Source organism: Ochotona princeps, chromosome 1 (genome assembly GCF_030435755.1).
Source record: "Ochotona princeps isolate mOchPri1 chromosome 1, mOchPri1.hap1, whole genome shotgun sequence".
Classification (NCBI taxonomy): domain Eukaryota; kingdom Metazoa; phylum Chordata; class Mammalia; order Lagomorpha; family Ochotonidae; genus Ochotona; species Ochotona princeps.
Window position 1 is genome coordinate 70,259,232 of NC_080832.1, and position 14,996 is coordinate 70,274,227.

General features: G+C 48.5%; 1 protein-coding gene across 1 annotated transcript in view; it reads left to right on the forward strand.

Annotated features, from left to right (window-relative positions):
- The first annotated feature begins 224 nt into the window (after positions 1-224).
- RRAGD (Ras related GTP binding D) overlaps positions 225-14,996 on the forward strand; it is a 41,637-nt gene continuing 26,865 nt past the window's right edge. Inside the window, exon 1 of the mRNA XM_004580385.4 lies at positions 225-442. Within this exon, the coding sequence (XP_004580442.2) occupies positions 301-442 (142 nt within the window). The 5' untranslated portion in view covers positions 225-300. The remainder of the gene's footprint in view (positions 443-14,996) is intronic.

Below are 14,996 nucleotides of genomic sequence, written 5' to 3' on the forward strand. Positions count from 1 at the left end.
CGCAGTCTCCCTCTCCCTCCTCGGGGAGGAACTGCCGCGCTCCGGTTGACTCCTCCGCCGCCGGGCGGGGCGGGGGAGGGGGCTCGGCGCGCTGGGAACCGCGGGACCGGGACCTGGGCGCCGCCCGCCGCGGGGGACGCACGGCCCCCGCCGAGCGCCACACAAAACCCCGATTCAGGAATCGCTTGCGGGCGACCGGCTGGCCGGCGTGGAGACTTGCGGCTCTCCGCCTCACGCACCCCCAGGCCCACCCCCATCCGGGACCCCCGCCGCCCCTGGGCGGGCCGGCCGGTGGGCGCTATGAGCCAGGTGCTGGCCAAGTCTCAGCCGCAGGACGGAGACGACGACGACGAGGAGGAGGATGAGCTGGTGGGGCTAGCGGACTACGGGGACGGGCCCGAGTCCTCGGACGCCGACCCGGACAGCGGGACGGAGGAAGGAGGTGAGCCCCCAGCCCCTGCTCCGGGCCCCGCGCCTCCTCAGCTCGCGCCCCTTCCCGCCCCTCGGTATCTTCCCGCCCCTGGGCCGGCCCGGCGCGCGGGCCGCCGACTTGAAGGGGCTCCAGGGAGTGGAGTTGGGGTGGAGGTGGGGAAGGGCGCTGGAGGAGCGACCTCCGGCCGTAAGAGGTGGGGACCCTTGGCGCTGGGGGGGCCGGCTTCGGGGGCGAGGGAGACGGGGAAGGCGGAACGTGCGCTCCCTGGCCCCTTGCAGGGCCGGCGCCTCCCGGGTTCTCGGAGAGGTCTTGGGGGCTGTGCAGGGCAGGGGATCGCCGGCGCGCCCTGGGAGCGCTCGCTGAACACCGCCGTTGAAGCAGGCAGGGGTCAGATGTCTTGGCTAAAAAAAGGCAGTCGGCTGCAGCGTGACTGGCAGGGTCGTCGGCAGCTGCGGGTGTCAGTCTTGCCCCGCGTCGCCGCGGAAGGAGTCCTGGAGCTGCCCAGGTAGGGGCGGGGAGGGGTGATGCAGGGGGAGTCGGCAAGCGGCCGCGGGTTTCCCTGGATCCAGGCAAATCCGGTTGTTGGGACGCCTTATCGGCGCTCGGTGTCACCACCTGGGCTTGGCAGTGCCTGGCCCAGGAGTGAGCGCAGGGCGGGGAATTAGTTGCCAGTCTGCAAACTCTTGTTCCCTGTTCAAAAAGCGGGTTTTAGCCATGTTTAGGACCTGGGGCGTGGGGCGGGGGAGGAGCTTTCTGTATTTTTTTCTTTTCTTTTCTTTTTTTTTACGCTTGAGAAACTTGAGAGTATTTGAGGATTCCCGAAAGATTGAACTTTTGGAATTTCCTCAAAAGCTAGCAAATGGTCTTTTCTGGTAGGGTCACTTGGAAAGGGCGGTAGAATGCTACTACTGCCTAAGCGCGTATTTTCTGTGAAGGGTCTTGCATCTTGGAGATGAAATCAACTATTTGAATGTTTGCCATTGGTGAGACATCGCGTCAGGGATGAAAGTATCTTTGTGACTTGATTTTAAAGAACTTCTTTGGAGGGAGTTTAATGAACTTACTTGAAATTCCCTGTGCAGCGCCTTCTCCTGAGGCCGGTGTTCAGGACTTCCCAGTGGAGCAGAGAGGGAACCATTAAGCCTTGAGGTTGGAGCCCTCTCTTCTGTAGTGGTCCTCCCTCCCTCCCGGGAGCCTTTCTGTTAGTTTCCGGGTTGCTTTTCCTGTAGCAGGCACCTGTGCACTTGCCCCTTTGCAATGCTGTAATTGGTCCCACAGTGGAGCACCTGGCCACATTTTTGTAGCTGAAAAGTTTCAACCTTTTTGTTGGCGTCTCTAGGGCTACCTTCCGTAATTAAATTGTGTTGGGTCTCTTCATTATTATTCAGATGGCGTTGGTTAGCTCCTTCCCAGCTCCGTGGAGATCCCCCCCCCCCAGATGCGGGCTGGGGATGTATTTACAAGGCATTTGAGAATAGAGTACAGGGGAGATCCTCTTTGTAAAAACAGCAAAAAACAAAATAAAAAAAATGGGGTGGGGAGTGATGGGAGAGTGGACCAAACGTGGGTGGAGTAGCCTGGTAGTCTGATAGGAAAACCTGTTTGTTCTGCAGTTCTTTGATGGGGCACTTTTCTGATTTGGGGAGTGAAAATTGCAGGGAAATGAAAGCCCTGGCAGAGGGGTGGGATTTCCTGGACAAAGAACTCAGACTTGCAGGCCAGACTTGCAGGCTCCCCTCTGCTGCTAACTCACAGCCAGACCCGCCTGTAACCGATGCTTTTGATGACTTCAGTAATAAAATCCTTCCCTTTGCCTTGTTGGGATCAGCCTGGAATCTGCCTATAAAAGGTTGGAGTATGTTTGCGCACTCAGAAGAGCAGCACATTCAGACTCACTGCCTGCAAGACCCTGAACTCTGCTTGGGCCTGGCCTGGCACTGCCTGGGCCTGCCGTGGGTCAGTGGGGTGCTCCCTGGAGACCCGCAGCCGGTGTGATATACTTAGGCTTCCCTGGCTTGGAGTGAGGGGCTTAGGAGCAGACTCACTAAGAACACGGACTTTTTGTGGGGGCACCATGGCCTTCAGCCAGCAATTCCAGAAAGGACAGTAATGCCAACTGATAGGGTCTGCAGGACGGTGGGCTTGTCGCAGTTGCACCTTCAGTTTTTGTGTCCTTCAGAAAGCCTTTGCAATTGCTGCCCCCAAGTCTTGTTTGATATTTGGTCTAATTTACTTACTGACTCAAACATGCAAGAAATGGAAGGCAACAAAAGACTTGGGTTTTTTTTTTAAAAAAGATTTATTTTCTTTTTTATTGGAAAGGCAAATTCACAGAGAGAAGAGGCAGAGAGAAATATCTTCCATCTGCTGGTTCACTCCCCAAGTAGCCATAATGGCTGGCCATAGCCGAGCTGATCTGAAGCCAGGAGCTAGGAGCTTTTTCTAGGTCTCCCATGTGGGTACAGGGTCCCAAGCCTTTGAATCATCCTTGACTGCTTTCCCAGGCCACAAGCAGAGAGCTGGATGGGAAGTGGGGCCTCTGGGACACAAACTGGTGTCCATATGGGATCCCGTCGCGTTTAAGGCAAGCATTTGGCCACTAGGCTACTGTGTTGGGTTAGACAAAAAGACTTGTAAGAAAAGTTGAATGTGGAGCACTTTGAGGAAGAGCAAGTGTTTTGTGTCATGAAGGCTACCTCCATTCTCCATCCTGATGGACTTGAGGGTCCAGAATCTAGCCTGGCTGATACATGCGGGCCAGGATGCGGGTCTGGCTGACATCACCAGCTAAGCCAGGCAGGAGCTGAGCAACAGGATGTACACCGAAGAGGAGGGAGACTGCTCCCATGTCCTTCACTCTGCAGGATGCATGTGGGAACCTCTGCTGTTACTTTTATAATGAGCACCATGTAAGCTCTGCCACTTTGTGCCAAGTTGGAAAACAGTGCAGCTAAGGTGAGACTTAAATTGCAGTCCTCTGGCTTACACTCCATATTTTATTTATTCATGAATAGCAGGAGTGTTCTTAGGCACTTCAGTTCTCTTGCAGATTTGGGCCCCTTAGATCCTGTTTTCATGGCAGTTAATCACAAATGTGGTGTCTCCCCTTCAACCCCCAAGCTCCAGAGGGGTGGCCATGGGGAAGCCATCAAAAACAATCATACCATGAGTAATGATTATTTTTGGACACATGGACTTTGACTCTTCATTGAATTGTTGTGCTTTAAAACTAATAACAAAGAAGAAAGCAATGAAAAGATGATATTTATTCAAAGTAGCATTGGTTATTTTTTCCCCCAAAATCCCGTTTGGACACATCCCAAGGGAAACATGGCTTGGGAATAGGCAGAGGTCAGCAGGTGGCACTTTCCCAGGGGCTGTAGATGTGGTGGCCCAACACTTCCCTTCTACTAGTCACTTCTGGCAGCTGGCTTTCTTAAATCAGTGTTTAAGTGAAGAGTGGCTTTATCTTCTCATTATTCCTTGAAAATCAGTAGAGATCTCTTGTTCAGCCGCCAGGCGAATTATCTGTGACCTCATTATGAGGCACAAGTGTGTGGAAACCTTGAAATGCTGGTGCTGAACATAGGCCTGGCCATAGCTACTCTCCTGGATCCTCCTCTAACCCTGGGAATTACTGATATTGAAGAGTAACTGAAACTGCAGAGTAGTTTAAAAAAATGTCCTCATGTGCCTGTATTTAGAGAGCATTTTTAAAAGGATTTTTAAAATCTTATTTATTTGAAAGGCACAGAGAGATGAATTCCATTCACTGGTTCAGGCCCCAGATGGCCTCACCCACTGGCTCCACGCAGGTCTCCCAGGTGGATGTAAGGGTTCAAATACTTGGGCCCTCTCATGCTGATTTCCTGGATGTCTTAGCTGGGAGCAAAATCAGAAGTGGAGCACCGGGGACTCAAACCAGTACCCGTATGGGATGCTGATGGCACTATAGGCATTGGCTTAACCCATGGCAGATGTTTTGTAAACTTATTTTAGTGATTCATATTTAGTAGGGTCTTGGTTCTCTACTACTAGCAATCTTTCCCATTTTAATAGAAGAACACGTAGCAATGTGATGAAAAATAAAGGTCGAGGCAATGAGTTCTGGAGTCCTAGATGTGAGCCTGGCTCCAAGTGTGAAGGACCATCTTTGTCTTCAGCGTGGACTGTGTGCCCCTGAGTTCACCTCCCGCTTCCTCCTGGCCGCCTCCCATCACGGTGGTTGACAAATTCACTTCCTCCTAGAGCTGCCTCTCTTCGTCCTTTTTCTTCCCTAGCTCCTCTATTCTTTCCACATCCTTTTCCTATCTCACTCCTTTGAATCTCGCTCCGACAGAACCTGTGACTGAGAGCCTGCACATCGCTGGCTTTCCCTGGGTCTACTAGATAGGGTTTCCTCTTGCAGACCCTGAGGCAGAAGGACTCTAGCTCCATTTCTCTGTGAAATAGATGACGCTGTAAAACCAACCTGAGTTTACTGTGAAAGCAATTGATGAAAAAAGTCTATGAACACTTCTTTCTGCCTGCAGGAGTGTTGTTAAGCTGAGGCACACTAGAAATGTGACTCAACACATCCATTGAGGAAATATGAATGTATGGTGTCATATTTCTTTTTTTTTTTTTTAAAGATTTATTTCATTTTTATTACAAAGTCAGATATACTGAGAGGAGGAGAGATAGAGAGGAAGTGGAGCTGCCGGGATTAGAACCAGCAGCCATATGGGATCAAGGCGAGGACCTTAGCCACTAGGCCACACTGCCAAGCCTGGTGTCATATTTCTTAGTTACCTACCCGTGTGCTTGGAGCGCATTTCGTAGAGAAAGATTTGCTGTTTGCACATAAGTAGAAATTCACCTTCCAACACCTTTATGCCTTTTGCAAATATATGTTGTTTGCATATAATTCTAAGTAGTAAAGAACAGTTGCTTTTCATGGGTTTTGCATATTCTTCTATTATTGGTGTAGTTCATTCCGACTTGGGTTGGAATTTCCTGTGGAACTCCTGGGTCTTGAATGTTTACATAGTTCCATCCATCAGCCCAGGCTCCAGAAATGTAAAGGGGCCATTGATAATGTTGCATGCAGGCTCCTTCCTAAAACCAAAAGTATGTGAAATCTTAGTCCATTGTTGACCCCACAGAATACTGATAGCAAAGAAGTTCCCACTTTCCCTTACCGCCTGTGTGAGCCTCTCACTGCAGGCGCATTCCACAGAAGACCCTTTCGTTGCCTAGGCTGGAGGCTGGAAAAAAAAGAAAGGAAAGTGTGTGTGTGTGTGTGTGTGTGTACGCCACACATGCAAATGCATAGACATGAATAGGAAAAGAGCTAGGGGAGACATACTGGGTCACACCTTATAAGTCGCAGAGCTGGCCACTAGCCTGGAAGTGTTACCAGCAATCCATTGGCTGTCATTCTGCCACTTCGACATCCCGATTCTGTCATCCAGTCTTTGTGCTTTACTTTTCCTGTTTGAGACCTGCTCCAAGGTATCCTGAACTGTGTAATGCGCCAGAATTTATGAGGTCCATTTCACAGGGTGGCTCATTTCCCCAGCTGGCCCTGCCAGCTAGAAGCTGTGTGAGGAAGGACACAGTGGCCTTCAACTCCTATTTTTCCTGATTTCCGGTTCCTTGTTTGTTGTTAAGTATTCCCTGCCCACAGGTCGGCCAGGTCTGGTTGGTCCCCAGGCAGCCAAGCACTGGCTGGTGCTAATCCACCTCTCCCTCCCTTCCCCCTCTATTTACATGGCCTGTTGGTTTTGACAGGGCTCTGCAGGTGACTGGATAATTCTGGATTAAGTGGTTAGCCTGCAGGTGTTAAAGACTGATAATGGCCAATTAGGTGACCCCCCCACCCCCACTCCACCCTTCCCCCTTCGGCTCTTTTGGGCATTTCCTTGGTGGTGGTGGTGGTGGTGGAGGAGGGGGTTCTTGGGTCTTTTGCAGCCTGGCTCCACTGCTGGCTGAGTGGGGAGTACTAACTAGGCCAAATGGAAAATGGGTGCTGGCTGTTCAGTGTCCCTAGGTAAATAAACCTTACCTAGGCATTAAGCCGACCTCTTGTTACTCAGTTTTTGGGTGCTGAGGTCCACAGATAGGAGGGAGAGGTGTTTTTGTGTTTTTTTAAGCTTTGGTTTAATTTGGCTGTAAATTCTACTCACTTTCACTAAATCTTCCCAACCAACTAATTTCTATTAAATGTTTATTGTGGTAAGCGCTGCCTTTTTTTGTTTTTAGCAATTTTGTTAAGTTACATGCTGTTTGCAGAAGGGTGCTTTTGTATTATTTTATACTTTGCAGTACATAGGCCAATGGGTTCAAATTTTAGACTAAAAGAAAATGGCACAGCATTAAGCCATCACCTGTGCCATCCACGTCCCCTCTCAGAGTGGCTTGGTTCACCCCTGGCCCTGCTGCTGCACATCCTGGGAGGGGCAGCAAGTGGTGGCTCAAAGACTTGGATCCCTGCTGCCAGTTGGGGGGCCCAGGTTGAGCTCCCAGTGTGCTCACCTTCTCCTTCCCTTCTGAGTCCCAGCACCCCTCGTCCTGGGACTGTCCTTTAACAGGCACCTCATGCTCCAAAAGTCCCTCCCCCTGGACTGGCTTGCTGAACTGGATGCCATGCCAAAAAGTCTTTCTTCCCTGTCCGCCACGGGCAGCAGGCCACCAGTTTGGGACTCTGTAGTCTGCTCCTTCTGCCGGGGCCTCAGTTCATGCCTTGTCACTCCTGTGTGTTCTAGAACAGCCACCTGGCGGGCCCCCTGGGCTAATGTGTGGGTAAAGCCACCCCCTGCAGTGCTGGCATCCATGTAAGTGCCAGCTCAAGTCCCAGCTGCTCCATTTCCTACCTAAGCTCCCTGTTAATGCCCCAGGGAAAGCAGTGGAAGATAGTGCAGATGCTTGTGCCCCTGACCTATATGAGCACAAGCTCCTAGCTCCCAGCTCCAGGTATGTCTAGCTCTGACTGTTGCAGCCTTTGGGGCATGAACCCACAGATAAAAGAATTTGTCTGTCTCCTTCCCCCTGTAAGTCTGCCTTTCAAATAAGTAAATATTTAAAAATATATATCCTTAGTGGTTGACCCACAGCTTCTGGGGTGAAAGCCACATTTCCCAGATCTCACTTGTGAGCTAGCCTGTTTCTTCCTGACCAACCAATTTATTCAAAGTAATTTCAGCCCTGTGTCTTTGGGAGACACAATAAGCAAGTAAGTGAGCTAGAAGACAAATACAAAAAATGAAGCGATTGTTGTAGCGTGACAAGGACTATTAAAAAGTCACACGGAGTGCTGGCTCAGGGAGTAGGAGGACGTGGTGTAGGTCAGAGGAGTGGGCACTGCAGCTGGGAGGAAGGCTTCCTGGCCGGAGAGGAGCAGCGGGCCAGGGCCCTGAGAGGCTGCAGTGGCCTGAGGAGAGGGTGACGGGAGGAAGCAGAATCTGGTGCGGGCCCCATGGTGCCATCGGTGTGTCCTCCCTCACCTCCAGATCCCATCTGTGCCCTGCCTTTGCCAGGCATTGTGGCTGTCCCCGCTCTTGTTCCCCTCTCTTTGCTGAGGATGGTGAACTCTGTGTCTCCATGCACCTGGTGCACAACCCTGTCTCACGCAGCAGCCCTTCTAGGAAATGAGAACAAACCACCCTCAGGACCTCCCTTCCTTCGGCAGCTTCCTGCAGCCCCTGGACCCTTTAAAGGACATTCCTGGGCTGCTGCGATGGCTCACCACCTGGCAAAACCTCTACCTCCAAGCGTGGCATTCCATGTGGGTGCTGGTTCATATTTTGGCTGTTCCACGTCCCTTTCAGCTCCGTACTTTTGTCCTGGGGAAGCTGTGGAGGTTGGCCTAAAGTCTTGGGACCCTGCATTCACATGGGAGACCCAGAAGAAGCTCCTCCTGGCTTTCTATCAGCCCAGCTCCGGTTGTTGCAGCCATTTGGAGAATGAATCAGCAGATGGAAGATCTTTCTCACTGTCTCTCCTGTCTAAATCTGCCTTGACAATAAAGATAAGTAAGTTGTAATTTAAAAAAAAAAGTGCTCCTGGAGCCCTGCAGAAGCTGGTTTCTGGGTTCATGTGCTGTGATGGCCTCTCTCGGAGCCGCTGTTCTCCCTCTGCTGCTCTCCAGCCTGCACAGCAGGCAGTGTCATGCGCAGAGGCCATTCCGCCCCGGGAGGACTTTCTTTGCCATATACGCTCCTTGCCCCTTCTGCACCCACTGTGGAGGGGAAGCCTTTGGGGCATAATAGCCACACTTTATGGGATTTCTCTTCTGGCATGTGGACAGGAAGTGGGACTTGAACCCAGGAGAACCTTTAGATTAAAAGTCTTGATGCTGTATGGAGTAAGCTACCCAGGATTGACTCCTTGAGCGGAGGCTCTTGGGAAGGGTAGAGAGGAGTAGAAGGAAGACTGGGCTTGTTGCCCCTTTCTGCTATAGGGGAAGCTGTGTCTGGCCCACATTGGTGATCTCCAGGGAAGAGCATACTTGTGTTATGAGCCAGCACGCAAACATGTCACCAAGCCTAAAGGAGTGTCCCTAAGCAGTCCTGATTCTTTCTATAGGTAAAACTGGATTAGTTTGTTCCTCTTGAACATCCTCCATTGTTGACTAACAGCCGCTGGGAGATTTTCAGTGACTGATGTGCTCTGGTTTGCAGATCACAAATCTGGGATATGTGAGGCTCCTCCTTCCTGTGTAAGTTGCAGTTCACAGGATCTGCACAGTAAACCATTGTTTTTGTTTTCTGTGACAAGGAGACAGAGCTGATTGGTGGCCAAGGCCCTGGCTGAGCACCTCACCTCCAGCTGTGTGGCCTTGGGCTGGTTTCTTCCTGGACAATCATCAGGTGTAGAATGCACTTGGACCCCCTCATTGAGAAGGACAAGTGTGTAGAAATGACAAAAGTGAGGAGCCCTGCGCTGTGACACAGCAAGTAAAGCCACCCTGTAGCACCGGCATTTCATATGGATCCAGGTTTGAGTCACGGCCACTCTACTCCTGATCCAACTTCCTGCTAATGGCCTGGAAAAACAGCGGAGGATGGCTCAAAGCCTTTGGGCCCTGCACCATGTGGGAGACTCCAAGGGAACTCATGCCCGAGGGGAATGCCAGCACTTGCAGTCTGAGGGGTTAGTCAGTTGAGCCTGCTGTCATTTCTTTTGAATAAACAGCTTGGTGGACGTTGTGGGGCAATGGATAAAGCGGCCACTTGGGATGCCCACCTCTCATCTAGGAGCCCCAATTCCAGTCTCAGTTGTTTCACTTCTGATCCAGGGTCCTGCTAACGTACCCAGGAAGGTACTGGGTGATGACCCAAGTACTTGGGGTCCTGACTTCCTGACTCCCTGGTTTGTTCTGACCTAGCCTTGGCTGTTGTGGCCATTTGGAAGGTGAACTGTCAGATGTAAGATTTCTCTCCATCTCTCCCTCTCTTTTCTGTCCCTCTCTCTAGTTAATTAATTAATTAAAGTTAAATAGCAGTGGAACCGCTTGGATAATATGATAGGTTGTGCTCACCTTCTTCAAAATCCACCAAATTGAGCCCAGCACAATGGCATAACGGTTAAAGTCCTTGCCTTGAACATGCCGGGATCCCATGTGGGCGCTGGTTCTAATCCCGGTAGCCCTGCTTCGCATCCAGCTTCCTGCCTGTGGCCTGGGAAAGCAGTCGAGGGGAAAAAAAAAAAAGGCTTTGGAACCCTTGGAACCCTGCACCCGCGTGGGAGACCTGGAGGAAGTTCCTGACTCCTGGATTCAAATCGGCTCAGCACCAGCCGTTGTGGTCACCTGGGGAGTGAATCAGTGGATGGAAGATCTTCCTCTCTGTCTCTCCTCCTCTGTATATCTGCCTTTCCAATAAAAATAAATAAATCTTAAAAAAAAAAGAATCCAACAAATTGTTTTGCAGAATAGTCATTCCATTTCACGTTTTTACCAGCAATGTGTGAGAGTCCTGGTATAGCCACATCTCAGCTAACCTGTGTTACTGTCTGTGAGGTATGCAGTAATATCTCATTGTGATTTTGAATTGCAGTTTCTTGATGACTGCTGATGTGTTACATCTTTCAGTGTGCATTTTACCTACCAGGAATCTTCTTTGGCCGTTTATTCAAATTTTTTGTCCCTTCCTGTTTTAAAATTGGGCTGTTTCTTGCCTTACTAATGACTTTTGCGAGTTCTTTACAGATTCTGGATACAAGTCTTGTTAGATTTATTATTTGAAAATATTTTCTCCCAATCTGTACCTTGGCTTTTACTGTTTTAATAGTTTTATTTGAAGAGTAGAAGTTTTATAAAATCAAATTTTGTGAAGCTTTGGGGAAAGTGCTATTCTGAAGAGATTTTTATCCAACCCAGGTTCATAAATGTATTTTTTTTAATTTACTAATGTTTTTGTTTATTTACAAGGCAGAGAAACAGGGAAAAGACTGAGCACTCATCTGCGGACTCACTGCCCCAAAGCCTACAGTGGCCAGCAGTAGGAAGGGCTGGGACTCGTCCACCACGTGGGTGACAGCCAGGGCCAGAACTCCAGTCCATGCGCTCCAAGATGGGACGCGGGCAGAATGACTGGTATCCTAACGTCTAGGACAAATGCCTGTCTCCTTAAATGCTTTCTTGTAGGAGTTTCATAGATTTTGGTTTTATAGTTAGGCCTGTGATCTATTTTGTGTTACCTTTTATATATGGTGTAAGGTTTCGTTTGAAATTGATTTCTTTTGGTGTGAGTTGTCCAGTTGTTTGAGAACCAGTTGGTGAAAGTTACCCTTGGCATTGGAAGTCAGTTGTCTGTGTATGTGTAAGCTTATTTCTGGACTTCCTGATCTGTTTGGATAATCCATTTGCTTATCTTTATGCTGACACTGTGCCGTTTAGACTTGATTTTAAGCTTCTTCCAAGATAGGAGTTACATTTTATTTGTTTTTGTTTTTGTTTTTGTTTTGTCAGTAGTCACCCAGCAACTGTCTTGGGCACTGAACAAATGTATTTGTTGCATCCATGGGAAATCAAAATTTAAAGCATATTTAATATTTTGAAACTGATATGTTTGCTGTAGGAAGTCAAGGAAATATCAGAGGTTTTCAGGGAAGTTATTCATCTTGGGAATTTAACTTAAAGGCGTGTACTTGGTGAATTGAAATGTGAAACAGGGTGTTAATTGTGGTCTCTTAATCTTGCCATTCTTGTGTTCTTATGACTGTCTAGACATTACAACTTTTTTCCTTTACTTTCAAAACTGATTTTAATTACCTATTGTATCCCTCTCCTACCTAGATCCTTGCTGTTTGCTTTGAACTCATGGATCCTTCTCTAATGAGGTTTTTGTACTTATTTGTATTCTCTGCTAAGGTAAAATGCTTATCTTAAACACACACAAATTTTTACTTAGCTGTGTTTTTTTCTCTAGCAGGAACTGCAGCATTTTTATTTTATTTAAGATTTATTTGAAATGCAAACATATGGGGGGGCGCATCTTCCCACTTGCTGGTTTACTCCCCAAAGGCCATAGTGACTGGGCTGAGCTAAACTGAAGCCAGGAGTTTCATCTGGGTCTCCCACGTGCGTGTCAGGGTCCAAGCACTTGGGGCCATCTTCCACTGCTTCTCTTGGGCTGTTAACAGAGAGCTAGCTCAGAGGTGGAGCAGCCAGAGCTTGAACTGGTGCCCAGATGGGGTTCTGGCATTGTGAGTGGTGACTTAACTTGCTATTCCACAACTGCAGTCCCCAAACTCTAGCAATTTAAAATCTATTTCTCCTTTATCAACCTCCCAGTCCTACATTGTCTTGTTGTAATTTCTGATTTTAACTCAAGAAACTTAGATCTCTATATTGACTTAATTATTGGAGAGGCTGAGAGACAGAAAGCATGGTCTTCTCTCCTTTGATTCATTCCCCAAGTGTCCATGACAGCCAGGGCTGGGCCATGCCAACGGCAAGGGCTGAAAATCTATCCGAACCTGCCTTGTATGTGTGTGTCAAGAGAACCAAATCTTTGGGGCATCTTTTGCCTACTGGGATATGCACTAGTATGAACCTGGAGAGGAAGTGGAGTAGCAGCCTAGACCAGAACCAGGCACTCCAATACGAGATGTTGGCATCCCAGACAGTGCTAACAAGTGCACCAAACTCTTGCTCTGCAAGTGAGATTTAGCTAAAATTTCTTGTTGGTGTTTCTTGGATGGTGCCACACATTCTAAGTGTGTGTTTCTTCCTCTCTCCGCCCCCCCCCCCCGCCCCTCACTGAGTACATCCTTGAGCACTTTTTCTAAGGGAATAAATGAACAATAAGTTTTCTGAGTCCCTGGATATCTGGAACATCTTTATTTCATTTTTACCTTTGCGAAAATGGCATTACTGGGTTGGGTGCGGTAGGCTAGTGACTAAAGTCCTTGCCTTGTATGTGCTGGGATCCCATATAGGCTCCAGTTCTAATCCCGGCAGCCCCACTTCCCATCCAGTTTCCTGCTTGTGGCCTGGGAAAGCAGTCGAGGGCGGCCCAAATCCTTGGTTGGGACCCTGCATCCATGTGTGAGACCTGGAAGAGGTCCCCGGCTTCGGATCGGCTCAGCTCCAGCCATTGCGGCCACTTGGGGAGTGAATCAATGGATGGAAGATCTTCCTCTCTGTCTCTCCTTCTCTGTATATCTGAGTTTCCAATAAAAATAAATAAATCTTTTTAAAAATTGGCATCATTGCTGTAAACTCAGGTTCAAGGACACTTTTCTTCAGTGCTGTGAAGGTAACTGTGCTGTTCTCCAGGTGTGACTCTGAAGCCTTTGTGATTTCCTTTGTGGGTAGTTGCTTTCATGTATGAGCTTGCAATTTTTGTGCAGATTTTCTCCTTCCTATTTAGTGGGCTTGTCCATTTTGAGTTTTGTCTTCTCTTTAATTAGGAAAGGCTTGTGTGGGCTTATGGATCTGCATATAGGGTACGTTTCCTCTCCTTTTGGCACATCTTTGGCAGGATAATGGGGTGTCTAAGTCTTGCTCCTGGTGTTACTTTCACTATTATTCATTCTTTCCCATGTTCTGTCCTCTCAGCATGCTGAGAGCTGCGCAAGCCAGTTCACTACTGCCCTCTTCATTTGTGCATTATTCTGCTTTCCAGTCTATTACTTCCCCGTTATATTTTTATATTTTAATTGTAGTTTTTTTGGTGACTTCTGTTGCTATGTATTTGTTCTTGTTTAGTGAATGGCATATTTACCTCTGAATATTTTAATTATGCTTAATTAAAGTGTGCTCTGATGCCTTCATTAGGTGTTTCCTCAGGTGGAAACGATACACCCTTTCCCCTTATTGATTCTGCATTCCCTGCTGTCATCTTGATGTTCCTAAAATATGTGGCATTTGAAGAAATGCCTGGAGGGAAGATGGTGGTGCTGCCCCTGCTGTTTGGGGGTAGGAAGGTCACAGTGGCTTGAGGACAGAAGTGTGGATGCTCCAGTCTCCGCTGGGCATTGTTAGTCCCTGGGGCATTGCCCTCTGATAGCTCCCCAGTGGAGATGCCCTGGTGTGGTAGAGTGCACGGGGTGCAGCTTTAGCTCCTCCCCCAAGGGGTGTCCCATAGTGAGCTTATGGCTTGTCTTCAGACCTTTCTCTGTGTGGGCTTCCACCAGCACTGCCTTCTGAAGCAGAGTGCGACCTTTCAGTTACACATTCCATCTTCAGTCTGGTCAGTCTTCTGGCTTCAGCCTGGGAAGTGAACCAGTGGGTGAAAGAGGCTGGCCTGCCTGCCTGCCTTCCTTCCTTCCTACCCTCCTTTGCCCTCTCCTTCTCTCCCCTCCCCTTTTTTCTTTTCTTTCTTTTTGCTCCCTCTCTTCTTTCTCTCCCACCCTCCCTCTCTTTTTTCTTCCTTCATTTCTCTCTTTATTTCCTCCTTCCTTCCTTTTTTCTTCTTTTTCTCTTTTCCTTCTTTCTCCCTTTCTTTTCTCTCCTTCTCTTCCTTTCTTTCTCTCTTTCTGTATGTTTCTCTCTGCAACTCTGCCTTTTAAATAAAAACATATTTTAAAACAAAAGGCTAGGGCCTGGCGGCGTGGCCTAGGGGATAAAGTCCTCGCCTTGAACGCCCCAGGATCCCATATGGGCGCCGGTTCTAATCCCGGCAGCTCCACTTCCCATCCAGCTCCCTGCTTGTGGCCTGGGAAAGCAGTTGAGGACGGCCCAATGCATTGGGACCCTGCACCCGTGTGGGAGACCCGGAAGAGGTTCCTGGTTCCCGGCATCGGATTGGCGCATACCGGCCCGTTGCGGCTCACTTGGGGAGTGAAACATCGGATGGAAGATCTTCCTCTCTGTCTCTCCTCCTCTGTGTATATCCAGCTTTCCAATAATAATAAATCTAAAAAAAAAAAAAAAAAGAAAATGAATGGATCCTTTCAAAATTGTACAATAACTTTAAAAAAAAACATTGAAACACACTGAAGTGTTGCCATTTTTTAAAATAGATTCAGGATTTTAAAAAATTTTTGTTTAAGGATTTATATTTATTTTTATTGGTAAGTCAGATATACAGAGATATACAGAGAGGAGGTGAGACAGAGAGGATGATCTTCTGTC